At 50.1% G+C, this 27630-nt stretch overlaps 1 protein-coding gene across 1 annotated transcript; it reads right to left on the reverse strand.

Annotated features, from left to right (window-relative positions):
- Positions 1-196: 196 nt before the first annotated feature.
- ppp1r9ala (protein phosphatase 1 regulatory subunit 9A-like A) lies at positions 197-27630 on the reverse strand. The gene is given in 20 exon segments (XM_079732557.1): positions 197-1536; positions 1814-2002; positions 2947-3063; positions 5698-5893; positions 6166-6237; positions 6340-6397; positions 6828-7107; positions 7109-7162; positions 7966-8117; positions 9917-10037; positions 10461-10557; positions 11187-11416; positions 12193-12246; positions 12377-12562; positions 14258-14390; positions 15133-15237; positions 15566-15686; positions 16013-16145; positions 24969-27054; positions 27492-27630. Coding segments are annotated over 19 exon segments (4374 nt in total). The 5' UTR covers positions 26886-27054; positions 27492-27630; the 3' UTR covers positions 197-1377.

Consider the following 27630-nt stretch of genomic DNA (forward strand, 5'->3'; position numbering starts at 1 on the left):
AGATTTATTTGAAGGACCGCACAATAAAAGTTGTATCTTTTGATGATTTAAACACAGTAGGTGTTTTAACTATGTATGTTGTTGTGGACATCATTCAAACTAAGTATGTGGTCAATCAAAAGAAAATATCATGGAATGAATATTCGTACGCAGCTAAAAGTCCAGTACAGTAAAAAACATCCACAGCACATGAGGTGAAATGAGTTTATTGATGCCGCTTTACAGTATGTACCAAGGCTTCACGGGGGAAGTGGACAACATTCTCGCAGTGCAACATTTTTTCTTTTGACTCTATAAAATATACAAAACAGTTAACAACAGCTTGAACGGCAACACCATGGTAAAGTATTTCAGTGGGCCGGGGAACGCACACAGACACACACCACCTGCACACTCACAACATTCATAGTCACGTGGAACCATATTCAAACCAGGGTTGTGTTTAGTAGGCACCCGTTGGGTGAGCCAAGACAGACGAGATTTAAAATGACTGTAACATCACTGGAATCATTACAGTAACAGGGCCCTGTTCTGATTGGACGACAGATCAGGGCTCCGCCCACTCAGGCACGATTGGAATAGCAGTAGAAACAGCAGCTCTGCCCCTGATTCAAAACAAGTCGCCTTTGCGTTTCTTATTCAGCAAATAAGATGTTGTCGCTATTCTACTTAGTAGAAAAAAATGTGTATGGTATAAAATGTTACGGTGGTCTGATTTTCATTGTTTTAAAATAAGAAGTAAATGCAGTTAATAGGCAGATGTATAAAACTTTTTTATACTCATAAAACATTGTCAACCTTTGAAGCTTTAAAGGCCTTTTTTTATAGTGCTTTGAGATCACCTGTACAGCACCTTGCTGTAGGGGACCAGCGAAAGTGTTTTTTTTTAAAATACAGATTACATTTCATGGTGAAACCTGACGATTATCGGCAAAAGCACAACGTGACTTTGAATCAGAACGATATCATCTCGATATTTAGTGGTCAAATAACATAGGGGCTTACTTTCGGTCACAAATTAAAAATGTGTTTTGTTTCTAACCCCCTATCTCACAGTTGAAATGGTTTGATTCGAGGGGGTCCGTGAGAAAGGGGGGCTTTCATTAGAGGACACACATTAAAACGCCAAAACAGCGAAATAAGGACCAAGACCGCAGCACAGAGATAAAATCATGACTGGCACTTGGAAAATAAAATACAAGGGTGCAATTCAAGAGCGGACATGTTCGCCCGCGGTCATTAGTGGCATGGTCGTGTTACATTAGGAGACGGAGGGGAGATGGCAGATATACAGTATGTGAGGGGCGGGGGTCTTTGTAGGGAACGTTCTGCCCTGCGAGGAGGGCCTTGGAGAGGGGGGGGGGGGGCCAGCGTACCTCAGCACACAGAGTCCGTACTGGCCGGCAGTTTTCCGCTGCGTCGCGCCTCCTTCTCCCGCTTCTCCCTCTGCTTCTCCAGCTTCTCCTGGGCCTTGCGCATGTCCTTCACCTTCTTCTTGATGGTGGCCCGGTCGCTCTGGCTGCTCACGCCCAGCGCCTGTGTGTGTGTGTGGGGGGGGGGGGGGGGGGGGGTAAGCGGAGGGTACGTTTGAGAGGTAAGCGGAACTTGGACTAAACACAACTTACAATGTCCTTATTGTAAGCCGCTTTGGATAAAAGAGTAAGCTAAATGCCCTAAATTAATGTTTTATGTTTGGCCACAGGGTGGCAGTAAAACACTGAAACATTAGAACATAACTGGTCGAATTTTTTTCATATTTTCAATATTTTTTTTTTTCAATCCCTTCCACTTCCTTAGGAAACACTTTTCTCACCTTCAGCCTGTCGCTGTCCATCTGCATGAGCTGCTGGCCGTCCACGGCCTTGGCTGTGAACTCGGGAGTGTATTGGTCCATGTTCATGCCCATCAGCCAGTGACAGACTTGCTGATTGGTCCATTCAGGAACAGGGCGGTTCTGCCATTGATACTCCTTCCCTGTTGACACCGGTTCGTCGTCCAGTGTCTAAAAAACACAAAATCATTGAAATTGAAAACTGTTCAATAAAAATAACAAAAGCTGAGAGTCAACGTAATAAAATAGAGTCCAAAATGTGCGGGATGGTGACATTTCGGAGGCTTAGTCATTGCAATGTCAAACTTGTTGGCAACAACATGTGCTCAGGTAGTGAACATGTGAAGTGTGAACCATTATAGTTATGAAAACACAAAACAAGGCCAGCTGTATGGATATCAAGACACGGCGAAGCAATGATATCCGTTAGCTGACCGCTGAATGAGGTAACATCTGCGTGCAATTACCTACAAAGCGTATTAAAAAAAACATGCATGTGCCCCAGGCAGCCGAGAGATGTGGCGTTCTACATGCATGTGAACCTCACAGGGAAATGAAGCAGTAACAATAATGTACATTTTACTCGTCAGGGTTGAAAACACACTTACACCCGTTATCCTAATTAAAAACATCTGAAGTCCAAAAACAGCAGATTGTTACAATTAACTATCACAGACTGTACTGCGTATTTACAGTAGGTGTTGCGTAACAGAAAATACAAAAATAGGCACGGCTTGCCAAGAAAAAAAAACTAAGGCAGTTCGAAACCCTTCACCGGTCTAACAGAGCTAGTGAGCAAGGCAGGCGGTGACGGCACGATTCCCAAAGACTAGAGGGGTTTACAGGACACTGAGGTACGGTAACAGCTGACTCACAAGGAAAATCAGAACTAGGCCATAACCATAAGAACAGCACAGCACAACACAACTAAACACACAATCTCACCCCTCCTTCACGCACATGCAGCCTTCCACCTTAAGTCAGGTGTTTATTTATAACCCGTGCGGAAGGCGGGAACCCCGGGGGGGGGGGGGGGGGGGGGGCCGTGCACACTACCCCCCTCCCCCCGAGTCAGGAGCCCGGGGGGAAGGGCCGGGGCCGGGACAAACACTCACCTCGGTGGACGAGAAGATTAGGGTGTGTGAGCGGCCGGACAGATTGGGCTCAGCCACTAGCCCCGAGAGCTCAGAGCTAGGGCTGCCCGGGCTACAGTCGTCTATGACTGACACACTCTGGAACAGGTGGAGACAATCAACAGCGCGTTAACCACACAGCCACATCATCATCAGGGCCACCCCACATCAACAACAACAACAACAACAACAACAACAACAACAACAACAACAACAACAACAACAACAACAACAACAACTACTACTACTACTACTACTACTACTACTACTACTACTACTACTACTACTACTACTACTACTACTACTACTACTACTACTACTACTACTACTACTACTACTACTACTACAACAACGAGTGGGTTGGGGATTAGGAGGGGGGAAGGAACAGTGGTGCATGCTGGGTAAAGTACATTTGGGTGGGAATGAGGGTGATGGATTCAAACGGGTTTAGCGTGACCGCTATGGGGGGGGGGCGACGTTAGGGTTGGTGATTCAGGGTGGGGGAAGCGTCAGTTGACTGCAGCTAATCCAGGACTACCATGCTACGCTAAGTGCTACGTGTCGCCGGGCTACACCGCTAGGCGCCGGCGCCCGCAGTCCGACAGAGAGAGGGGTCATCGGCCCGTGCACGCTCGGCCATGTGGGACGAGAGTAAACGCCCAAACACGCAGCAACGCTAGAGCAATAGCAACCCCTTCGAAGTCTTGAGACCCCAACTCTACTTCTATCAGGGGGAAGCAGGTGAGCTCAACACATGGTATGTGGTAATGTCCTCAAGAAACAACTGCTAAGTAGTTTAAATGTATTTACACATTTTGAGTGCTTCTTTGTGGGGAGTACAACCCGACAGTGCATTAACAATGCACTGCCGGAGTTCAACTTTAATCTATGTCCTATAAATGTTGTCCCAATCACAGATTAGTCCTAATCCAGGCACTCCAGACCTCTTAATCTGACTCCCACTGAGACTGCCATGGGCCATCCGTTTCCAAGGCGCTTAATCCACAAATGAGGTAATATTGAGTCACTGTCACATTACCACATACCTGCAGCTAGTGGAAGACACACACGGAGGGATTACAAATCACCACACTACTGGTTAGTCATCTAGATCAAATCGTTTGAGTTATAACGTGAAGAGAAATAACGATATACTGTACCAAGTCTAACGATCGACTGAATAAAGACGACCAAGAGAGATTTGTCTGTTTTTAAAAACGAAAAAAAAAGAAGTTTAGAGAGACATTTTTCCCCCCGGGATCATAAATCTGTCACACTGGTGATATTCAACACTGAGCCGCCGTAACGATGCGGACCAGGGATGGAATGAAAAGCGGTCTGAACCGTCGCCTTTAAGATAACTTTACAGTTGAACTCGTCGGCCTTAACCGAGAGCAGGCCTTCCGACAGAACGCCAGCCAGGTTTCAGGTGCTGCGTCACCATTCGCAGACTCATTAAGAAGCAGCTGAATCTGTTCCCACTCGCTCTCTCTCTCCCCCGCCCTTTCCTGCTCTAATGAATTACAGAAGGACACGACTATTTTTGTCAAAGTTGGAAGTTGATTCATTTTAAAGAAACAGTTGCTCCGAATGGGGAAACGTCTGGGCTTGGTTGATGAGCCACCATTCATACTGTTGTTCTTTCTCCCTTTTGAGGCGCTGGGGGGGATATTCTGTAATTAAGGGCAGGGTAAACACTGTCCCTCTCGCACATGGCTCGCGTTGAGAGGTACGGCAGGGTGGCTAAGAATAGTCCAGCGAGACGCAGAACACAATGGGGTCAACCTGCTCTCTGGAACCTGCTGTTTTCAGACGGCTGCATAAGGAATCCTTCACTGGGGAACCTCTGGCCAGAGCCAGAGCCAATGCCCATTGAACCTTTCATCTGTCTTAACTTCATTTGCTCAACTGTTTAGTTGCCAAACCACGAAGCACTAACAGTTGATTGGAATAATGTAATCTACCGTCAGTTTAATACACAAACCTTATTTGGCTAGGCCGCTTTAACGTGTCTGTCGGCAAATTAATCCAACGTGTTTGTTTCACTTTACAATCAATCAACTGAGACTTTGAGTTAACGAATCCATGAATTGAATCCATGAAATGAACTCCAGAATTGTGTGATTGTTCTCTCAGACGTTCATTAACGTCATCCCGTTTCAACAGTCACACGCACGTCAACAAGCTAACCCCCGTTACAACACGCAGTAGTAGCGTGTTCTGCTGGTTCATCAAGGCCAGATCCTGGCCCTGGTTAAGGCCCCGGTTCTGGCCTGGTTCTGGCCTGGTTCAGGCCCCGGTTCTAGCCCCGGTTCTGGCCTGGTTAAGGCCCCGGTTCTAGCCCCGGTTCTGGCCCCGGTTCTGGCCTGGTTCTGGCCCGGTTCATGGCCTGGTTAAGGCCCCGGTTCTGGCCTGTTTAAGGCCCCGGTTCATGGCCTGGTTAAGGTCCCGGTTCTAGCCTGGTTCAGGCCCCGGTTCATGGCCTGGTTCAGGCCCCGGTTCTGGCCTGGTTCAGGCCCTGGTTCAGGCCCCGGTTCTAGCCCTGGTTCTGGCCTGGTTAAGGCCCCGGTTCATGGCCTGGTTCTGGCCCCGGTTCTGGCCTGGTTAAGGCCCCGGTTCTGGCCTGGTTAAGGCCCAGGTTCTGGCCTGGTTAAGGCCCAGGTTCTGGCCTGGTTAAGGCCTCGATTCTGGCCTGGTTCCGGCCTGGTTCAGGCCCCGGCCCGCGGAGCGTACCTTGTTCCGGCGCTCCTGGCTCTGCTCGCTGCTGGTCTCGGTGGCGGTGTAGGGCAGGCTGCTGCTGGACGACGACGGCTCCTTGTCCCGCTCCTTGTCCCCGAACCAGTTGAAGGGCATGCAGGTGGGGATGGAGGACATGGACTCGGCCGGGGAGATGGTCCCCCCGGACTGCTCCAGGAGGTCCGCCGAACCCCTGGGAGGAGGGGAGGGGGACGCAGAGGTCAGAGGTCAGAGGTGGTTAGTCCCAGGAAAAGATCAAAATTGACCTTTTCGGAAAATGAAACTCCATTTAAAATTATATTAGGCCGCCAGGAATGCCATGAGCGTACACACGCAGGTGATAAGGAGAACCGTTTGTATATCGAATATTTGAATCTAATCCAATATTGCACGATGAGTACATTTGAGTTAATTCTTCTGATCATTGTGACTTTAAGTCCTGGTCATGAAGATGCGAAGGCTTACCTGCTCCCCATAGACGCTCTCATAGCCTCCTTGTCATGTTTCTTCCCCTTCCCACCAGACTTCCGCAAGCCCCTGTGGTAGCATTAGCATTGACATTAGGGAAGGAAAAAAACGATAGACATTCATATGAATTTGGAACAACAGTGACAAAGAACCAAAATCTTAGGATCTCACCCAAAGTCAGGAAACCGTCTTTTTGGCTTTGCTGCTGCAGAGCTCTCGTTCAAATCTTCTGGTACACACGAAGAAAACAATCACTGATTAGCCGAGGATAGTTGATGATTCACTCCACTCAATACTATTGAGTTCACTTTCTTTTTTTAACCAGAAACCGCAATGCTGCCTTAGTGGAAACGCAACACCGGTGTCATCCTATAGAGGGCGGTAAAGTGTATTTACCTAAAGTCAATTTGCATTGACTTCGCTCTGCTCGGTGTTTTATATAAAAGACACAAATAGACGAAACCGAGCCCCAATGGTAAACGACACAAAAGATAAATAAGAAATCGCTTCCTCATGTCACAATATTTAGAGCGGTCGATGACTGGTGGTGGTTTTGATAACGTATCGTGACGTTCCCGCCGAATCCCGTCCCTAAACGACAACAAAGTGAGGTGGGCGGGGGGTCAACCTCAGGCCCCGACCTGCGGGCCTCCTCTCACCTTTGACCTCCTTGCCCTTGCCTTTGGACTCCCGCCTCTTCGCGTTGCGCGGGAACCCAGAGGGGGAGTGGGGCGAGGGGGTCGACAGCGAGGGACTCCCCCCGCTCTCCACGCTGTCCCTGTGGGAGGGGCTACTGGAGGGCTCCGCCTTGCCCCGCTCGGCCGGCTCCTCCCTCTGCCCGTTGCCGGGGTGACCCACGGGCACGGGCAGCGACAGGCTCTCCTGTATGGACCGCCTCCTCCTCGGGGGCTCCTCCTCCTCCTCCTCCTCCCCCCCCCCCCCTCTCCTCCTCCTCCTCCTGCTGCTGCTGCCGCTCCTCGTCTTCCTCGCTGTCCTGTAGGAAAACACGATGTCATCTCAGAGACGCGGTGCAAACCGTTCCAGGCGGTTGCTAATGGAACCCTCGTTGAGAGGAGGAGGGCTCTGCCGAGTGGAAAAAACCCAGCGGCCGAGGGCTGGGACCGGGGAACGGAAAGCCGGGGAGCAGTCCAGGAAACCTCCAGCGCAAAATGTGACACGATTTGAAGACGAAGAAGAGGACGGAGCAGGAGGATGAGAAGAAGGTGGAGAGGAAGAAGGTGGAGAAGAAGAAGAAGAAGAAGAAGAAGAAGGTGGAGAAGAAGAAGAAGAAGAAGCATGTGAAGAAGAAGAAGAAGAAGAAGAAGAAGAAGAAGAAGCAGCATGTGAAGAAGAAGAAGAAGAAGCAGCATGTGAAGAAGAAGAAGAAGAAGAAGAAGCAGCATGTGAAGAAGAATAAGGAGAAGAAGAAGAAGAAGAAGAAGAAGAAGAAGCAGCATGTGAAGAAGAATAAGGAGAAGAAGAAGAAGAAGAAGAAGAAGAAGCATGTGAAGAAGAATAAGGTGAAGAAGAAGGTGGAGAAGAAGAAGAAGAAGCATGTGAAGAAAAGGAGAAGAAGAATAAGGTGAAGAAGAAGAAGAAGAAGAAGAAGAAGAAGAAGAAGAAGAAGAAGCAGCATGTGAAGAAGAATAAGGAGAAGAAGAAGAAGAAGAAGCATGTGAAGAAGAATAAGGTGAAGAAGAAGGTGGAGAAGAAGAAGAAGAAGCAGCATGTGAAGAAGAATAAGGTGAAGAAGAAGGTGGAGAAGAAGAAGAAGAAGGCGGCGGCGGGCGGACTGACCGGCGAGCGTCGCGGCGCCGCGGCCCGGCTCTCCTTCAGCCTGCAGCGCGTCGGCGGCTGCCGCTTGGCCTTCTGGGCCAGCAGGCCGCGGGCGCGCTGCGCGCTGGTGTCCAGCAGCTCCGTCTCCGGGACCACCTCGGTCCAGTCCGTCTCTGTCGGGACGGACACACACACACACACACACACTAGAGATGGGCGATATGGCCTAAAATCCATATTGCGATATACATTGCAGCCTCTTGCGATAACGATGTATATCACGATATAAAATCATAAAATAACCGTTTCAGAACAGGTTACATAGACCCTAAGGAAAGCCAAACTGCTAAATGTATTTAAAAAAAGAGAAATATAGTATGTCATTTCGAGAACATTTATTGTGAAACACTGTAATCATACAACATAATGTTGCAGGTAAATAAAATTAGTATTGGGTTTCTTTCCTTTAGTGCAAAACAAAATAAAAAAAGGCACTACACTTAGTTTAAGTCCTTGGTTCTTAAATGCCACCCAAGATGCAGAGAACAGGAAAAACGGGTGTCTTTCTAGATAAGGAACAGACACTGTACTGACAATTAGGGATGGACATGATTAATTGATGATCGATCATTGATTGTTAAGATTTTTGTCGATTACGTGATATTTTTAACCATCAAAAGGAGGTTGACCCAGCCGGAGAGGTGGTCTCGGAGACGTTGCTCAACATGGAGCAAAGAGGAGACGGAACGTCTTTTGGATATTTGGGTCCGATATCCAAAAGACATTCCGTCTCCTCTCTGCTCCATGTTGAGCCACCACCCGACGGTCCGACAAAAGCAAGTAAAAAGTATGCTGGAAAACATAACTTAAAAATGCCGATGCATTTAACACATTCCGAGTCAGGATGAGGGAGAAGGAGTTGGACCAGTCCGCAGATCAATGTATATCACGCTGGATATCCATGATTGTTTACTTTCACCGGTGCTTCCCCCCCGCCCCTTTTTCTTTAACGCTTTACAACGCCCCAGACCTTTTTGTCCAATGATTTAACCCATTCAGACCGGATCACGCATCTGTGCGTGTTTACCATTAACCCATTTGTACCAGCTGCGCGGAGCAACGTTGTATCTACTAGATACAACGTTGCCCCGCACAGCAGCCGGTACAAATGGGTTAACGTTCTTTGCACACATTCAGTTTTGTTGACGAATTCTGGCACTGTTGCGAAAATTGCAATGTGAAAAGGAATTGCACCAAACCAAAAATTAAACATTGTATTTTGCGTCATCAACATGCATTATCGCGATAGAATTAAAATCTGTATCGTAGGCCATTTTTAAATCATTTATATCGTATATATCGCGCATTACTAACACACACACACACACACACACACACACACACACACACACACACACACACACACACACACACACACACACACACACACACACACACACACACACACACACAGGGGGTGAGCGGAGACCTTGTTGATGCAGTCTGGTGGTGAAGGTCTAAATGGTAAACGGACTACATTTATACAGCGCACTTCTAACCAGTGGCCACTCAAAGCGCTTTACATTCACCCATTCATGCACGCATTCACACACCGACGGCGGTGTCAGCCAACGCAGCTGGCGACTGCAGCTCGTCGGGAGCGGTCATGGCGAGGCGTCTCGCTCAGGGACACCTCGACACGAGGAGCGAGGAGGAGCCGGGGATCGAACCAGCAACCTCCCGGTGACCAGCCGACCCGCTCCTCCTCCTGAGCCACACGCCGGCCCCTCGGTCCAGGGGGCGTCGTGTTTTACGGACGTTGACGGGATCTGATGACGCCAACGTGTGTACTGCTGCGCGGGTTCGACTTCCGTCACGACGACGAGGTTGAAGGGTGTGTGTGGACGACGGTGTGCAAAGGAAATACAAACAACGCTCAGGGGCAAAAACCTCTGAAGGTGCGGCCAGCTACCTGGCGAGTGGACAGATTGCGAGCTGGTGGCGGTACCTTGGCCGGGCTCTCCTGCCAGCTCCGCGATCAGCCGGGCCTCCGCAGGGTCTGCCGGCTTCCCTTTGGCCTCCAGCTCCGCGAGCTGTGGAACCCGAGCAGAACCGAACCCCACCCCCAACACTCGTTTTAGGATCGTCATGCTCATTTAAATTCAGGGCATTTAGCAGACGCTTTCATCCAAAGTGACTGACAATAAGTACATTTGTCAGAAAAAGAAACAACATATCGCCGTCGGTACAGTAAGGATGTTCATAGGACCAAGTGGCAAGCACTAATAATCATTAGGTTAACCCATTCCCCGTATACAACTAAGAAAGCTAGGATACGACGCTACACCATGCTAACTACTATTTTTAGGTGCATTGACGTACAACATAAAATAAGTGTGTAAGAGGGGTGGGGGAGGGGTAAGGGGGGAGGCAATGCAGAGTCTAGATGAACGCTGAACAACTCAAGTGTTTCGGTAGTGGGACGTTTTTCGATTCGTTTTGGTTCTTTAGCGTACCCTCTCCTGAAGGCTCTCCATCTGCTCTCTGTACCACGCGTCCTTCTCCTCCAGAGCCTTCTTCATCTCTTCCTCCTTCTTCACAAAGTCGATCTCCCTGGAGGAAGACACAAAGGGGGAATGCGGGTTCACATCGTGGTCGTTGGCTGCTCTTCGCCTCAGGACAAATGAGTTGGAAAGCGTCTCCGTAGTGGAGTCAAGGTAATTTGTCTCTGGGGACATGCTGTAAATGAGCTTGAACAAGGTCAAGCGTCTTGACCCGCTAAGAACGCTACTTATCTTAGTGAAGTTCAGCTCTTGACCCAATTCCCCCCGACCACCATCACTGCTTCCCTCATATAATGTAAATATTAGGATGCACATTCTTTCCAAGAGGGAGAACCAATCCGAGACAACAGCCCATTTAAAACAACGTAAGTATGAGACAACGTCACAGTTAAAATAACGCAAGTATGAGACAGAGGCACAGTTAAAACCACGTAAGTAAAGCTGACTTTCCGAAACGATATTCCCAGTTGTATTGGAGCAAGCCCAATCCTATGTGCATCGTGATTGAACAAATAAACAAATAAAGAATTCCATCAGGCCGGGCCTCGATGTGTCACCCAACACACTTCCCGTCTCCATCTGTGTTACGTGCGTGACTCACTCGACCAAAGTGAAAGTGAAAGCAAAAGCCGGTGATGATCACACATCCACCGTCTGGACCACAACACGACCACTCACTTCTGCTGGTAGTCCTTGAGCAGCTTCTTGGCCTTGTTGTACTTTTTGTCCAGGGCGTCGTGCTGGCTCTGGCTGTCGGCCAGGTGCTCGTTGACCGTCTTGCACAGGCCCTGGGCCTCCAGCCAGTAGCCCTCCAGCTGCAGGATCTTCTCATTGTTCTGCTCGATCTTCAGCACCAGCGCCGCCTCTCGCTCGCTCCACAGCGATCGGTCCTCCTCGGACTCGCTCAGCTAAATGGGTTTGAGGGTAAAACAGCTTGGTGCTAGGAGTCGATCGAGCGATCACTCACTCACTCACTCCGATCTCTCTGTCATTCACTCACTCCGATCTGTCTCTCATTCACTCACTCCGATCTCTCACTCACTCTCACTCACTCACCAACTCAGATCTCTCACTGACTCCGATCTCTCACTCACTCACTCAGCTCTCTCACTCACTCACTCAGCTCTCTCACTCACTCACTCAGATCTCTCACTCACTCACTCAGATCTCTCACTCACTCACTCAGATCTCTCACTCACTCACTCAGCTCTCTCACTCACTCACTCAGATCTCTCACTCACTCAATCAGATCTCTCACTCACTCAATCACTCAGATCTCTCACTCACTCAATCAGATCTCTCTCTCACTCAATCACTCAGATCTCTCAATTACTCAGATCTCTCAATCACTCACTCAGATCTCTCACTCACTCACTCCGATCTCTCACTCACTCACTCCGATCTCTCACTCACTCACATCTCTCACTCACTCACATCTCTCACTCACTCACTCAGATCTCTCACGCACTCAATCAGATCTCTCTCTCACTCATTCACTCAGATCTCTCTCTCACTCAATCACTCAGATCTCTCAATCACTCAGATCTCTCAATCACTCAGATCTCTCAATCACTCACTCAGATCTCTCACTCACTCACTCAGATCTCTCAATCACTCACTCCCATCTCTCACTCACTCACTCCAGTCATTGATGATCATACGTATAGAACTCTTGATATCATACCTGCTCTTTTAGTTGGTTTACTTCAGTCATCACCATGCCATGTTTGAGTTGGAGCTGAGGTACAGGATGGGTACAGAGATATCAATCATTAACACGACACCCATTCAAGCACTCCCAAGGGTAAATGATTGATAAGGCGATGGCTATGAATTAAAACACAACGAAAGCCTTGAAGACGCTGTACCTCCTTGAACCTGAAGGCCAGCTGAGATGAGTCCATGTTGCCGGGCAGGAACAACGCCTCGCTGTCGGGAAGCTCCAGCAACTCCTCGTTCCTTCCGACGCAGAAGCTGGAGCCCAGGATCTCCTCCTCCTCCTCCTCCTCCTGCTCCTCCTGCTCTATGGGGTCTTCCTCCTCGTAGTGCTCTTCCTGGAACCACGATGACATCACCGCCCGTTAGTGAACCGCTCCCTCGCCACACCCCTCGCCGCGCTCAGCGTGAGTCAACAACACTCTCCCCCGCGGGATAAAGTTCACATGTGGTCGGCACTCCGCTGATCATACGCAAACACGATAAGAGGATTGGCCAGCAGGGAGCTCCAGCAGGGACGAGGATACTGGTGGTACATGGATCTGGACGGATGCTCTCTTGACCCCAACCATTGGCCGTAATCACCCCATACATTCTGTCCACTTTTGGAAGCCAGTTAGCCAATTGTTAAAGGGGACATATTATGAAAACCACACTTTTCCTGGGATTTGGGGTGTTGTTCTGGGTCTCTGGTGCTCCCGCACGCATACAAACTTTGAAAAAAGTCTGTACATGATTTGAGTGAGATATGCATTTCTGAAAGTACCCCGTCTACAGTTACCAAACGAGCGAGTCAGTTTCGGCGCCCCCTCCTACGTAGGAAGGGGTCACACTTGGATGTTACCTCCCACTTCCCCACTCCCCTCCAATCAGAGCATAGCTAAGATTTGGTGGACCAGCGGACGAGCAGCTCCGGCGGGGGGGGAGCTCTTCGGCATCCCGGCAGCTCAGCTCTCGGACTACAATCCCTTTCTCTGCCGGACTGCCGCCGAGCTCCCCCTGCCGGAGCTGCCAGTCCGGAGGAGGAGACATGGAGGAGAAAGGGATCGTACACCCGCAGCTGAGCTGCCGGGCTGCCGCCGAGCTACCCCTACCGTCGAAGCAGTCCGGCCGCCGCCGAAACTTCGGTGGCGGCCGGCAGCTCCGGCGGGTGTACTCCGGGAGCTGAACTGCTGCCGAAGCTGGCAGGTCCGGCAGCTCAGCTCCCGGACTACTATCCCTTTCTCCTCCATGTCGCGGTTTATGGACTTCAGAGTCAATGCCAAAGTTCCTATCCCCCAATCTTCTCAACCATGGCCGAGATAACCCCCACTATGAGTCTTTACTTGTGGAAGTACCAGAGACGTCAGACGCAGTCTTTATGATTCATAATATCATCCGAGGCGCACATAGCTTTTTGCCGTGATATTAGATATAATTTTATATAAATACCTATACATAATATTATTATATTATATAGATATAGAGCTCCAGGAGTCTGCAAACGGCAACAATCCCTTCTCCTCCATGCTCTGGTTCAGTCTGAAAGCTCATTGGTCAATGGGCAGCAGCTCATTTGCATTAAAGCTACAGACACCAGAAACAGCGCATTCTGAAGGGACTGAAACAGAGGGGAATAGCGGTATGCAATTTTTTTTTTCCTAAAAGCTATTTCCGGCAAACAGCTTCAAAAACATGTTTTCTGGAATTGAAATACTATGTTTTCTCGTTGGAAAAACACCATAATATGTCTCCTTTAACTATCATTGTCTCGACATATTACATCATTTTGCTCATACTGAGTTGTTCCATCGAACCCTCCCTACTCTCAGCGAAACATTAACAAAGGCTTGTTCTTGAGGTTTGCCTTTTAAAGCCAAATAAATTCTCTGTCTCCGACAGCGAGGCTGCGGCTCAAACCCGCACCCACCACCGATGTTTACACTGACCGCCTGGCCTGCAACAAACGGTGACTTCGGTTCCTGGATGGACAGCGATGGGGAAGCTAGTTAGGGGCCTAGAGGGGGCCCAGGGACTCCAGCCTGGGGACTCACCTCCTCTGTGGACTGCTCATAGGTGTCCTCCAGGTGCTGCTGGTGCAGCTGATGCTTCTCCTGCTCGAGGGTCTCGCTGATCAGGCGGGCCACCTCACTCTGCGTTCCGGCCTTCTCCCGGCCTATCAGGAACCTGGTGTGTTGGGACGCGGTGCGTCAGTTAGGGCGGCGTTCCGATGAATACACGGCAGGGACGGCCAGAGGTCTACAGCTTTCTTTGCCAGCCAGCAGCGACCGTATGAAAGAGCCTGCTAGGTACACTGTGCCACTGTGTTGGTTTCATTTGCCTACGGTCAATCATTCACATGGGCCACGATTGGCCACCTCGACCTCTGTCGCAGTTGAATAACAAACGGTCCTTTCTCTCTGGGGATATGGTGTCATATTAAATATTATTATTAATATGTCACGTGTCATTATAACTATGCATCTCTAACTGTGTGAGCAGAACTGTGGGCTACTTCGGGCCAATCTGAATCTTATCTAATCTAGCGCTGTGTAATCATCGATGTTTTCCGGCCATAGACTGGAAAGAATTTGGACAACCGTTGGTTGACACGTGACTGGAATGAAGCTGCAGACTTCCTGCTACGCCGCCATTGCTTGAGTGCAGCAGTGGAAACTATCCATATTTGGCACATTGAGGGCCGGAATTAAATTGGCGCTTCACAATATTGTACGGCCGAAACTCATCAATTACAACAAGGTTTCTGAGCGAGACTTAGGGTGTTGGCAGATTTTATTTGCCATCCAAACACCACAGAGGGACCACATTTTAGTCTCTTCCACCACGGCTTCACAAACAGGTCAGGGAGATCATTGTGAGCCGTGGTTTGTGAACCAGGGATAGAGACGGGTATAGACTGTGATCTCACCCCACGGTGCCTTGCGTGTTCTTGAGGACCGTGGCCGCAAAGAGCTGAGTGACCCCCACCAGACTGGTCCCGTCCACCTCCACTATCTGGTCGTTCACTTGGATCCTGGAGAGATGCAGGAAAGAGAGATGTTTCAAAACAGCGCAGGGGTTGTTAAATTGAGGCATCAGCCAGCTGGAAAACACCACAGAGGACGTCTCTCTCTGGGAAACCAACAGTAGACTTTTGTTGTCTTTTGCTGCTTCAGAAGGTTAAAAATACAGTTTCTTGTTTTGTAAACTGCCCGGGGAGAGATAAGCCAAAAGCCCTGCATACATACATACCGCGGTAATGCATCGCATCTGCTGCCATTCAAGATTTGCGGTTTCAGCAGGGAATACACTTATTGTAAACAGCAGTGGTGCGATGCGCGTCAGTAGTGGTAGCGGCTCACCTCCCGTCCCGTTCGGCCGCTCCCTGCTCTGTGATGGTCTTCACGAAGATGCCCAGCTTCTCCAGCCCCTGATCGGCTCCGACACCCATTCCTATGATGCTGATGCCCAGCCCGTTCTCTCCTGAGGAGAGGGTTTAACCACAGAGAACCATTTACATTTACATTCACGGCGCTTTTACTTTCAACCATTCACACCGACGGTGGAGCCAACCACGCAAGGCGACAGCCAGCTCGTCAGGAGCACTTAGGGTGAGGGGTCTCGCTAAGGGAGACCTTGACACTCAGAGGAGCCAGGGATCAAACTAACGGCCTTCTCGTTATAAGTCAACCCGCCCTTCCTCCTGAGCTAAGTCGACCCAAATACCAGGCTCAAGTTCAACCTCCACCAACTGACAAGCTTGCATTTAGTTATTTGAAAATAACCGCTCCAAACATTTTTAGACGTACCCTTCTCGATCTCCACGGGGAAGACATCCATCTTCTCCACCCTCTTCTCCAGCTCGTACTCGGCAGAGGCGGCCACCGGGTCCACGTCATCGTTACGCCGGTCGTAATCCTCGTTGGAGTAAGTGTTGAAGACCTGCCAAGGAACAATTGAAAGTGCATGCATTGAAATCGGTTTACATTCAAATTTACATTCAGGGCATTTAGCAGATGCTTCTATCCAAAGCAACACTTTAAATCGAAACAACCATTCACACACCGACGGCGGGGTCAACCATGCAATGCAACAGCCAGCTCGTCGGGAGTAGTTAGGGTGAGGTGCCTTGCTCAGGGACACCTCGACACTCAGCTAGGAGGAGCCGTGGACCAAACTAGCAACCTTCTGGTTACAACTTACAAGTCAACCCGCTCTACCTCCTGAGCTAAGCCCACCCTGTTTCATGCACACGATGCATACAAGTGTTTGTAATTAAAATGCGATCATCATTAAATTGTCCCAGGCTCTGGTCCCAAAGAAGAAATGGAGTAGTAATAGAGATGGAAGGACACATTCCTTAGTGTTGGGTGGTATCGCTATGGAGGAAGGCAAGGTGGACCAAATTGTTCAGCATTATTCACTGAACAGACAACTATCGAATGAAGAACTGATCTGTTTGTCCTCCAAGTCTCAAGAGTTCACTGAACCGCTGCATTTCTTTACCTCCTGTCCATGCTTCCCTGATCGTTAGGAATCAGATGCCTTTCACAATGCTTTACTCTTCTCTGGTACCACCAGCAGACCATTCATCTCTTTCATCGCTATCTCGACCCACATCAACGATCTAAGCCGTGTACTTTTGATTCCAAGGTTAAGATTTGTGTTCCGGCTTTGGACACCAGAAACCAAACAAAACGCTGCACGGGTGTCGGGTGCCGAAGAATGTCAAAACATGAACATGAAATGCGGCGTTTAATGGGGTGCCTCCAAAGCAGTGCGCTGAGACGCTGACAGGCCAGGCCTGAGCACTGGAGGAAATTCATAGACCCCTTCCTCCTGGTTTGCCTTTGACTACAACATCTCACCTCACAGCAGGGAGAAGAAGTAGGCCAACAGCTGGCCAGAGCAACACATGGCCTGCAGGCACTGATATGACGTGTGAATCACTGTGGATCACCCTCTGGAAAAAAGTTTCAAAATAAATAAATACCCATGTCTGCACATGTTTGCAGACGCATTCTTTCCGAGTGTGTGAAATTGTGAAGCAGGGTCGTGGAGATGTCATAACTTTTCAAAAAAGTCAGTATTAATCAAACCAAGGTCAGCGTTTCTGCCGCCCAGCACCACCGTTATTCTCTTCAAGGCCCTCATGCCCTGTTGAGGTTTCCACAAGAATTTTAAATGAAAATAATAAAAGATCTTGACCGATTATTTCATGTACTGCCACCATCAACACTCCCAGAGGGACGGAGACAGCCCAGAACTGAAATGGACTCTAGTCTGTGAACGCTTCAGAAATCAACACAGAGCTGTCTGCTGGCGTAACATAGACAGAAAGTATACATTCTTTCTGGCCCTTGAAGAGAGAACGACCTCATTGAGGTAGACACAAAGTATTCCCATACATGGATAATATTCTGCTTCATGGTGCGTTGTGGATATCCAAGACTACACCCTGTGGTTTCCTCTGTTATTACTGACTCTTTTGTTTTGACTCCTTCTACGATTTACCGAAATCAATTTTGAACCAAAATCTGCAAAGCCTCATGTATCAACTTCCAGCATTTCTACCCCTTTTGCCTGATTCATCGCTACCAGCGACCCAACAATAACATTCCACGGAAAGACCCAAACCTATAAGAGAGACAAATGTTGCGTAACAGCATGGCCGATACCGCCGCAACAAACCCAGCTCTGACTAACATCTCGACGACGGCCTTGATTAAAGCGGCGAAAATACGAAACTCGTGGCCGCGGTCAATCATCAACCTCTGATTTCATGAGTGAATCCTGCCATTATTAAAGGGTGCGCCGGCCGCCAGGGCGGACTGGGTCAGGGTGTTATTACATCCGAATGACAAGCTCTGCAGCGGAGGGCCCCCTGTGTACAGTAGCGTCAGTGTTCCCGCGGTGAGACTCTCGCAGCTTGCCGTGCAAGGGCTGGGCTTTCGGATCAATGGCGCTGTGTCTTCTTCCCCGGCCGATCTCTCTTTTAACTCTGTTTAGACGAGCCGCTGCACCAGAAAGTGGACGACGTCTACACTGTAGGCCCGCGTTGCACCGGCAGGGTTATGTCACGTCTCACAGAAGTGGGAAGACGTTTTGAGATGTTTATCTGTTTTGTCTTTTTATTTTATTTTTTATTTTTATCCAATGGTTTGGCTGGATATTGTTTTCCTGTAGCTGTGTCAAAGTTGGGTCTGGCCTCCACAGTAGTCATGCGAAACCTCAAATCCATTCAAACCGTCCACGGCGTGGGTCTGATGAATCATGACATTGCAGGAGAAGATGACGGTGTGCGGTAAACGACCCTATGAGTGTGCACCAGTGTTGCGTATTGGATGAAGAACAGAGACGGACCCCTGGTGGTCTTATGATAGGAGGGCCCCGGCTGTGACCCCAACGTGAACCCTTTGGGTGGGAGACTGTAAACAGGGGGTGATGGGTTGGGTTAAACATCCTCCACGCTGACAGAAGTTAATGTGTTAGCAGCGAGGTGGCGAGGATGGGGGGGGGGGGTCTAACTTTAGACCCTTTGCAGGGTCTAAAGGGTCTAACTTTAGACCCTTTGCAGTAGATATGATGTAATATTCATTGTGAAGGTGGAAGGGGGTATATGAAAAGAAAGTTTAACTTTAGACTCTTTGCAGTAGATATGATGTAATATTCATTGTAAAGGTGGGAGGGGGGTATAGGAATAGAAAGTTTAACTTTAGACTCTTTGGAGTTGGTGGATATGATGCAATCATTATGGGGGGGGGTCAATAAAATTATAAAGTTTAACTTTAGATCCTTTGCAGTGAGGGGGTATGATGTAATGTTTGTTAGGGGGGGGGGGTGTGCAGGATTAGAAAGGTTAACTTTAGACGCTTTGCAGTGAGTGGATATGATGTAATGATTGTAGACTTCCTGCACCTTGAAAAGACTTGAGAATCCTGCCATGAGCAGGTCTGTTGCTAACCCTGACCGTCTGTCCCGTGTATGCAGACAGTGGTCCCAATGCCATGATAGGGCATTCAGAAGATTGTGTCCTGTAAATAAGGTAAGCATTTTCTTGTGAGTGGGAGAGGCCAGACATTTGTTTCCAGACAAAAGCATGTATGAGTATCGGAGACTTTGGTCTTTGACCTGGTCTCCGCGGGGGATCCCAAAGACAAAGGAGGAGAAAATTATCACAGTAAGGACCGCTGCTCACTGTTGAAAGGCCGGAATGCTTTTCACAGATTCCCCTCGCCTCAATCACCCAGCCGATTCCTCCCCCTTTCCTTCATAACAACAGGGCTCCCAAACATAAGAACATAGAACCACCGCACTGTTTGCTCTGGATCAGAAAGGCCACACTTACGATGAAAGATCACAGCTCTGACTTCCAAAGGTAAAGCCAAGGGCTTCCTGCATAGCTGAACACTCTCGGTTGGCAAAGAACCAACCCACTACCTAAACCCCTCTACTAGCATTATCATAACATGAGGCTTGATCAGTTCTTGACTACAATGTCAACATGGAGGGGATTCACCTTCCCACTTTTCCTGGCTAGGGAGTATTCTGAACAATGTAAGTATCACGCAAAGAGCCCTTTTGACAAGCAAGCCCCTTTTTCTACATGTGTACCTCGGTACAAAGTTATTTTCATTGAGGGCTGCTCACTGTGGTTGTCTTTCTGTGCGCGTTTCATGGATTTATGAAAACCTCCAGTGGTATCATCTTTGATCCCGTGACCAGCTTTCATCTGCCATCTGTCACATTAGTCATGTGTGCGCACACAAACACACTGCAATTCCAACGACCCACCAGAACACTCACCCAAGAACATCCAATCCCTGTTCTCTGCAAGCCTCCCAGAAACACTAGTGTGGGAACTGAGTCAGCAGCAAGAGCAGCAGCAGCAGCAGGCTGAGCCAGTGAAGGCCCCTGGATGCAGACGAAGGCCTGGGAGACCATCGCTCCATGACGGAGATCATCATGCCCCCTAACCCACAGTGGTCACCTCAAGGGATTGGAATCCTCCACCATAGCACCGCTTCAAACCCAACCATTCCTCATGTCTCTACCGCCGTACACGTCTTGTAGTACAGCAGAGCATTTATTTCACGCCGACTGGACCATGTAGGCATAGTTCTAGTTACATTTAAGCAGGCATTTAGCATAAAAACGATGTTCAATCGTCGGAAGAAGGAGAAACAACAATATATCGCCGTGGGTACAGTAAGGATGTTCACAGAACCAAGTGCCAAGCACTAACAATCACTAGGATAACACATTCCTCGTATACAACAAAGACAGCTAGGATTAGACGCTGCACAATGCTAGCACAATTTTTAAGGGCCAGGACGTACAAAATACAATAAGTTTAGTTTATAGGGGAAAACAAAGAAACAAACATCCCTTTCCAGCCCTGTCACGCACAAGGCCCATATCGAACACAGGACAGATAAGTGGAGGCTCAATCTGTGCAAGAAAACCGTTTGTGTGGGGTTTACCGGTGTGAACTTGAGAGAAAGGAGTGGAATTCGGCCGTGTAATTGAACACCCAATAAGGGGCGAACGCAGACAGGTTTGGCTAGTTGTGTGTTCGCCAGGCGACCTAGAAAGCCTTTGTTGTTCGCGCGGGAACACAACAACGAGCGACAAAGGCCGATCCCGGGGCCGAGAAGAGAGACGCAGCCCCGGCCGTCCGAAGAACGCACGGCGTGTTCGTCAGCGCAGAGCGAGGAGAAAATCTAAAGTCAGCCCCCGAGAAACAAAACCCTCCCTGTGCCAAGTTGTTTAGAACCCCAGCATTGAGGAGACTGAGCATTAGTATTCTGTGCCAGTGATCCAGAGACACCCCCTTTCTCCCTCCCTCCCTCCCTCCCTCCCTCCCTCCCTCCCTCCCTCCCACTTCCCATCTCATCCAGGTGTCTGGAGGGAGCCCAGATTCTGCCGGGGCCTCTCTTTGGGCTGACTGGCTGGGGTGGGAGGGGGGGCCAAGAGAGAGAGAGGGAGGGGGGAGGGGGAGGGGGGGGGGAGCAGGGAGAGAAAGAGGGGGGCGGGGCTTGGGCAGACGCATTCCTCTCACTGCTATAGTTTCAGCTCCGATAGGAAATGGAAAGCATAACAATCCGAGGGGAGGGCCGCACAGGCCGGCCACAGACCTGTTTGGCAGCGGAGGAGCGAGAGGCAACCAAAACCTTTTCCAGGCTTGAACCAGAACCTGATGGAGGCACTTCTGCTTTCCAGGATTTACAGGAAACGGAAAAAAAAGTGAAGGAGGGGAGGAGAGAGAGAGTCAGATGGGAGACGGCGGACAACAAAGGATTACGATCCGAGATAATACGACACATAGGAGTAATGAAGTGGTTTGTTGAGGCAGCACTTCAACCAGTGGGAACGGCAGTGAAACCGAATCCTCTCCTTTAACAAGGAACCAAACGGTTTCCAAGCCAAGCAGTATGCAGTGTGCAATACTTTTCTAAACTCACGATTGCCTAGGAAAGGTGGAAGATTCAGGGTGCAGGATTGTCACGAAGATATGCGTGTGAAGGTTAGGCCTTACTGTAGTAGGCGGCACTAGAACAACTGGAATGTTTAGGTCACGGTGAGGAGGAATTAATGATGAGCTACCGTACCACAACATGTTAAAGAGCGAAAAACTAAACTGAAGCTCTGAAAGGAAAAATAAAATTGGAGAGGAATACTTTTGCGATAACGTCACAGAGATCATTAAATGGTTCCTTTTATCCGCTTGGGCAAGCAGAAACAAATAAGATGTGCAGTCTCTCACTCACAATAAACTCTTGCGTGCTCATTAACACATCCTGTTGTGTGTCACTTGGGAAGGGGGCAATGTCTGTGTTTGCCTGACTGTAAACGCTGCCACTTCCTGTCACAAGCCCTTTGGGGGCGGGGCACAGCAGCAGGTGTAGATTCTGTTGGATTCGGCCATTTTCTGTTTTTCCTTTTGTCACGATGAACGAGTTCAATGGAAGTAAAGCGCACGTGTGTCAAACCTCCACACACACATGCGCACACACACACCAGAGATAGTGTAACAGCGTTCCAGGAGCAGGCAAGGTGAGCTCTAATTCTAGGCTTAAAGCTGCACTGTGTCAGCCAAGGTGAGCGGTGAATTCCTGCAGGCACGGATTGCTGTGTGTGCACAAGATGTGCGTGGTTTACAGTGTGGACATTTTTGAAGCATCACGCCACTATTTTTCTGTTTTCTTTCCTCTCCAGACCACGCCTGTAGAAATAACACGCACTACAGCACAGGTTTTTCTATGCTGTAAGGGTTAATAATAACTAGAGATGTTTAGACATCCTACAGTGTCTATCTGGTTGTGGAAAACCTTTGCAACGCACGCCACCGTGATAACCAATAACCAACCTAAAGCATAATTATTTAATAGGCTCAAATAAACTGGGCCTATAAAACTATCTAAGACACTTTAAAAATACCTCAAAATGTACTTAGGCACCTACAATCTAAAAAATATTATTATCTTAATGCAATGAATCCTAAATCACTGATAAAGAAGACATCAGATGTGTGACCAACCCGACGTCTGAGCATGGCAGCTACCAACAAGGCCATTATGCCCTGTGGTACCAGGGGGGGGGGGGAAACCAGTCCACCCAGCGCACCACCCACTCACCTACCCAGCCAGCGCACCTCCCACTCCCACCACCAAACCATTCCAGCCATTCAACCCTGATAAGGCTAATGCCCGTTGAGAGCTGATGTCTCCTGTGGTTCACAATGAGGACTTTCTCTCCACATGATGGAACCGTTCCCATGCCCAGACTCGGGTTACTGCGGCTTCTGATCCTGCTGGAGGCCCGGGCACAAAGCACTTCCTCTTCCCCGGGACTCCAGAGAGCTGGAGCACAGCGCCGGCTCAGACTAGCAGGCTGCACAGAAATGGGCACGGCTGGACTCCTTTGTCGCCCCGGACCTGGGGTGGATTCCTCCCTGTGCTGGGGAGTCCCGGACCAGTGCCCCCACCGCCCCCTCCCACCGCGCTCTGGGTTCAAGTCTCTGGTCGTCGTTGTCCCGCGGATGTTTTTCTCTCTCTGGCTCTTTCAGCCGTTGTGTATTTATATGTTAACTTGCGCTTTACAGGTCTGCCCGGCGCTTTGAAACCGGCTCTGTTAAAAGGTTTCCCCTTTTATCCTCCTCCTATCCTCCCCATCGGGAACAGAGAGTCCATGCCCCCTCTCTCGTTCTCTTTCATCAGGAACAGCTCATTAAAAAGACCCTCAGTGCCCCAGGGGGGCTCCGATGTAGACGAACCCGCACTGTCCCTGCAGGGGACTTAAGACACTCCGAGTCTCAATGGAGTCCGTGTGTCTTTAGCACTTTGCCCCGATATCTGATCCTTTATTATTAATTACAGTGTATCGTTCAGCAAGAATCAGCCCAAGGCCTAAACTTTGACCTCCATCCATTGACCGGAAACACAGTGTCATCATGTTATCCACAGCAGGAAATGTTTCTTTATATCATACCTAAACCCTATATCTGATCCTTGGGGAGGCATGGGGCTCAGGAGGTGAAGTGGGTTGGCTGGTAACCAGAAGTTTGCTGATTCAATCCCGGTACGTCTAATGTGGAGGTGTCCCTGAGCAAGACACCTCACCCTAACTGCTCCTGACGAACTTGCCGTCACCTTGAACCGTTGCCACCGCCGTCGGTCTGTGAATTCTTGCATGAATGGGTGAAAGTATAGCTCTTTTGAGTGGCCACTGGTTAGAAAAGCACGAGATAAATGCAGTCCATCTGGCATCTACCATCCTACACCGTTACCCTCGGTTGCCTTTGCTGATCCGTTCATGATGTACGCACATGGGGAACGCGGGCCTACAGGGAGCTGTGAAGCACAGCACATCTCGGCCCCCTCACTCTAACAGTCAGCCAACTGTTGTTGTTATGTCCTCCCCCCCCCCCCCCCCCCCCCCTTCAGGTCGGCCATCCTCGGGACCCCTGACCCAGGACCCCCTGCCAGGCCCCGTAGCAGGGCGGGGTGGGGGGGAGGCCCACACCCTGAGATAACAGCCTGTTTTAGGGCCTGGATCAACATGTGGTGGGGAACGGATTAGTGTTGTTTTCCACTGATGTTCGAAACGTCGATTAGATCTGCTATGATAGTGGGGGACAGCACCCATCACCCTCTAGATCAACAGGAACCCCCCCCCCCCCCCACACACACACCATCACGAAACCATGTTAATGGACTGACTGTATGTTCACGTCAACAATGCCAACAAGACTATATATAGAAGAAGGGCTGGTGCATCTTGGCACCCTATTTGATTCTTAAGCCAAGCTGGGAGCCAGTTAAAGCCATTCGGTCGTGTGTGTGCTCACTCGGCCCCGTTTCTTCACGGCAGAGTACAGTCAAAAAGCCTTTATCCCATGGCTTTAAATCATCACCCTTATGAAAACAACATCTACAGGCCCCTAAATATGTTTCCCTCTATTGCAGCAGTAATATATGTATTGAGGGTAATTAACGGCAAGGACACATACGCTGCCTAAAAGGTCACCTACCCTACGGTATGGGATTTGAAAAACATGACAGTACAGGTGAGCCAAGAGCAAGGCTGTTGTTATGACACAATAATGGCCGACGAAAGCAGTCATTAGGAACGTCCCAACGAGCATACACGGTTGCCTAATGACTTGCTGTACCATGGCATTTTACAGTCACTGGTGCAATCTCTGTTTATCAGGAAGCTGCAATTACTTCAAAGCCACAAACAAACAAGGCACCAGCCACTTACCAGGATGGGATTGGTGGAGAACCGGATCTTCCTCCGCAGCGGAGGTTCGTCCTCGTCTGACAGGCCAGGAGCCTCTTCGTAGTAATCCTCATATTCCCCCGGATGTCCATCTTCTCTGTACTCTTCCTCGTCCTCCTCTTCCTCCTCTGGGTCTTCCCTGAGGACCTGGTCTACATCCCTGTCGTCATCAAACGCCGCGTTCTCGATCCCGTACACCCCGGGGGAGACCCGGCCTTCCTCCCGCTGGCCCCCCTGCTCTTCCTGTTCGCCATCTTCCTCACCCCCCTCCTCTTCCTCCTCCACAAGTTCCTCTTCCTGTTCGCCTTCTCCCTCGTGCTCCTCTTCCGCCCTCCGCCTCGAAGCCTCTCCCCTCCGCTCCTCTGAAACCTTCTTCTCCTGCACCTCCTCCGCCGACTCTCTCCTGATATCCGCTTCCTCCAGTGAGGGTCGGACCTCCCTCCCCTCCTCCCTCACCCCGCCGGACCCCCCAGGGCTGCGGCCGAGGTGATCCGCCGACACCGAGTGAGTGACGGCGTTGGCGGCGGCGGCGGCGGCTCTCGGGCCCTGCGGCGCTTTCACCTCCTCAATCCCGCTCTCCTCATCCTCGTTTCCTTCACTGTCCGACGACTCGTTCTGGACCACCACCAGCTCCGCCCGCACCACGCCCCTGGACCCGGGCAGGGGTGCGGCACCGGAGGGCTTGTCCCTGGGGGGGCTCAGACCTCCAGGTCCACCCCCGACCCCGCCGTCCGACCGCTTGGGGACAGGGCCTTGGGAGCCGCTGGTGGCCGACGCCGACTTCTGCTTCTGGTCTCTGGAGGGCAGGGCGGAGGTCCGACCTTGGAGGACGTCCCCCCTAGCAGGGGGTGATCCGACGCCCTCCCTGGAGGACGGCTTGTAGCCTGACCCGGGGGGCGGGGTCTGCTCGGGGGAGGCGGGCTTATCCGTGGACTCTGTCGTCACGGAGCTGGGTTTGCCGGCTGCGGTTGTGGACGTTGACGTTGTTCTGAGGGTCGCCGTGACCACTGGGGACGGGACTTTGGTCGCCACGCTGGCACTCGGGGATGTGCACTTGTTGGGGGTGTCGCTGGCTGGCGACGAGTTGGTGCTGGTTGCCTCTTTCCCAGCGGGGGGCGCCGCCGCCGCCGCCGTGCTGGCTTTAGCGCCGGCTCTGTTGGAGTCGTCACCGTCGTTGCTGCCCGTGTAGCCGTCCAGGCGTCGGGAGACGGGGCCGGCGTTCAGCGAGGCCCGGGACGCAGGCTTCCCCTTCGCCTCCGCGTCCGCCTTCTCGTCTGGTTGGTGTTTGCTCGCTGGCGTGGAGGTCTGCTCTGGTCTGAGGCTGCTCTCCGAGACTCTCCTTGAAGCCTTTCCATCGTCGGGCACGCTGCCCAGGGACACTCGGCTCACTGTCCTGGTGGTGGACTTGTCGGTGGTGGGCGGGTCTTTGATTCCTCGTTCAAAGAGCTTTCTGGTGGAGGAGAACTTCTGCGCCAGAGCCACTTTGTCAATCTCCACATCTTCTCCCTTGGGGGGTTTATCTAAACTGTGTGATGGTTCTGGGCTTGTCGCGTTGCTGAAATTAGTTTTTTGCGTGCCCACAGGAAACTGCACTTTAGTTTGGGATATGGGAGACAGCGGAATCTCAGTTTTTAACGATGTCTTGACTACTTCTTGAGGCTCTTGTTGGCCATCCATCTGTAGGAATATGTTCTTGATCTTGTTCACCCGATTGCCGAAAGGCCTCCCCCTCGAGTCCTCCCTGGTATCACTTGAGCCATTTGCATATGACTTAGTAGCGCCATCCGACTTTGTCCCGTCAAAATTGCATTTGATGGCATGGAAGTCCGACTTGTATGCGTTTCTATGGGGCGACGCGCTCCGCAGCGTCCTGTCCCCTTTACTCTCGGCTTTCAGCATTTTCCTCAGATGTAGTTCGCAGTCCAATCAGAGATGATGTGCCCGCGGTCTAAGTAAAACCGCGGTTTTGGTTAAAGAGAGGTTGGTATTCCCCAATTTGTTGGTAAAGTACTTTCCCTCCTTTATACGAAACCGGGTCCGGCGTAGCCTCGTCGGAGCGTTGTCTCAACTAACACACACAGACACACAGACACACAGACACACACACACACACACAGGAGACAACAGTCAGTACAATTTGAAAATAAACAAACCTTAGACTTCTATTTGTTTAGTTTACCTCGTCTAATCAATGGTTAACGCCACACGACAAACTCTGCACGCGAGATAACAAAAGGTCCCACACTTAAAAAGTTATTCTGGTAAGCCCATACAAATTTGGGTTACACACCGAAAACAACGCACTTTAGACTACAGCCTGTGTTTGATTATGGGTAACAACCGAGCAGTATAATGATCCACAGAGCAAACAGCGGAACAAACTCAAACTTACTGGACCAGTTCAATACAGCTCTTCTTCTCATTGTCACGCATTCAAACACCGCGCACCCTTCTAATAGATATACTTCAGTATCCAAGCGCGTGTCCAAGCGCACAAGTACTCACCACTGTCCAGCCTCTCACCTCCCATTGGTTTCATCGTGCTGGTCACCGAACGATTGTCCTTTTTGGCGTCCAATGTACACTACAAAAGTTGTCCCTTCTTCTTCACCGCCATCATTCCCGACTCCAACGCTTCCCTGCC

Source organism: Pollachius pollachius (genome assembly GCF_949987615.1).
Source record: "Pollachius pollachius genome assembly, chromosome: 3".
Taxonomy (NCBI): Eukaryota; Metazoa; Chordata; class Actinopteri; order Gadiformes; family Gadidae; genus Pollachius; species Pollachius pollachius.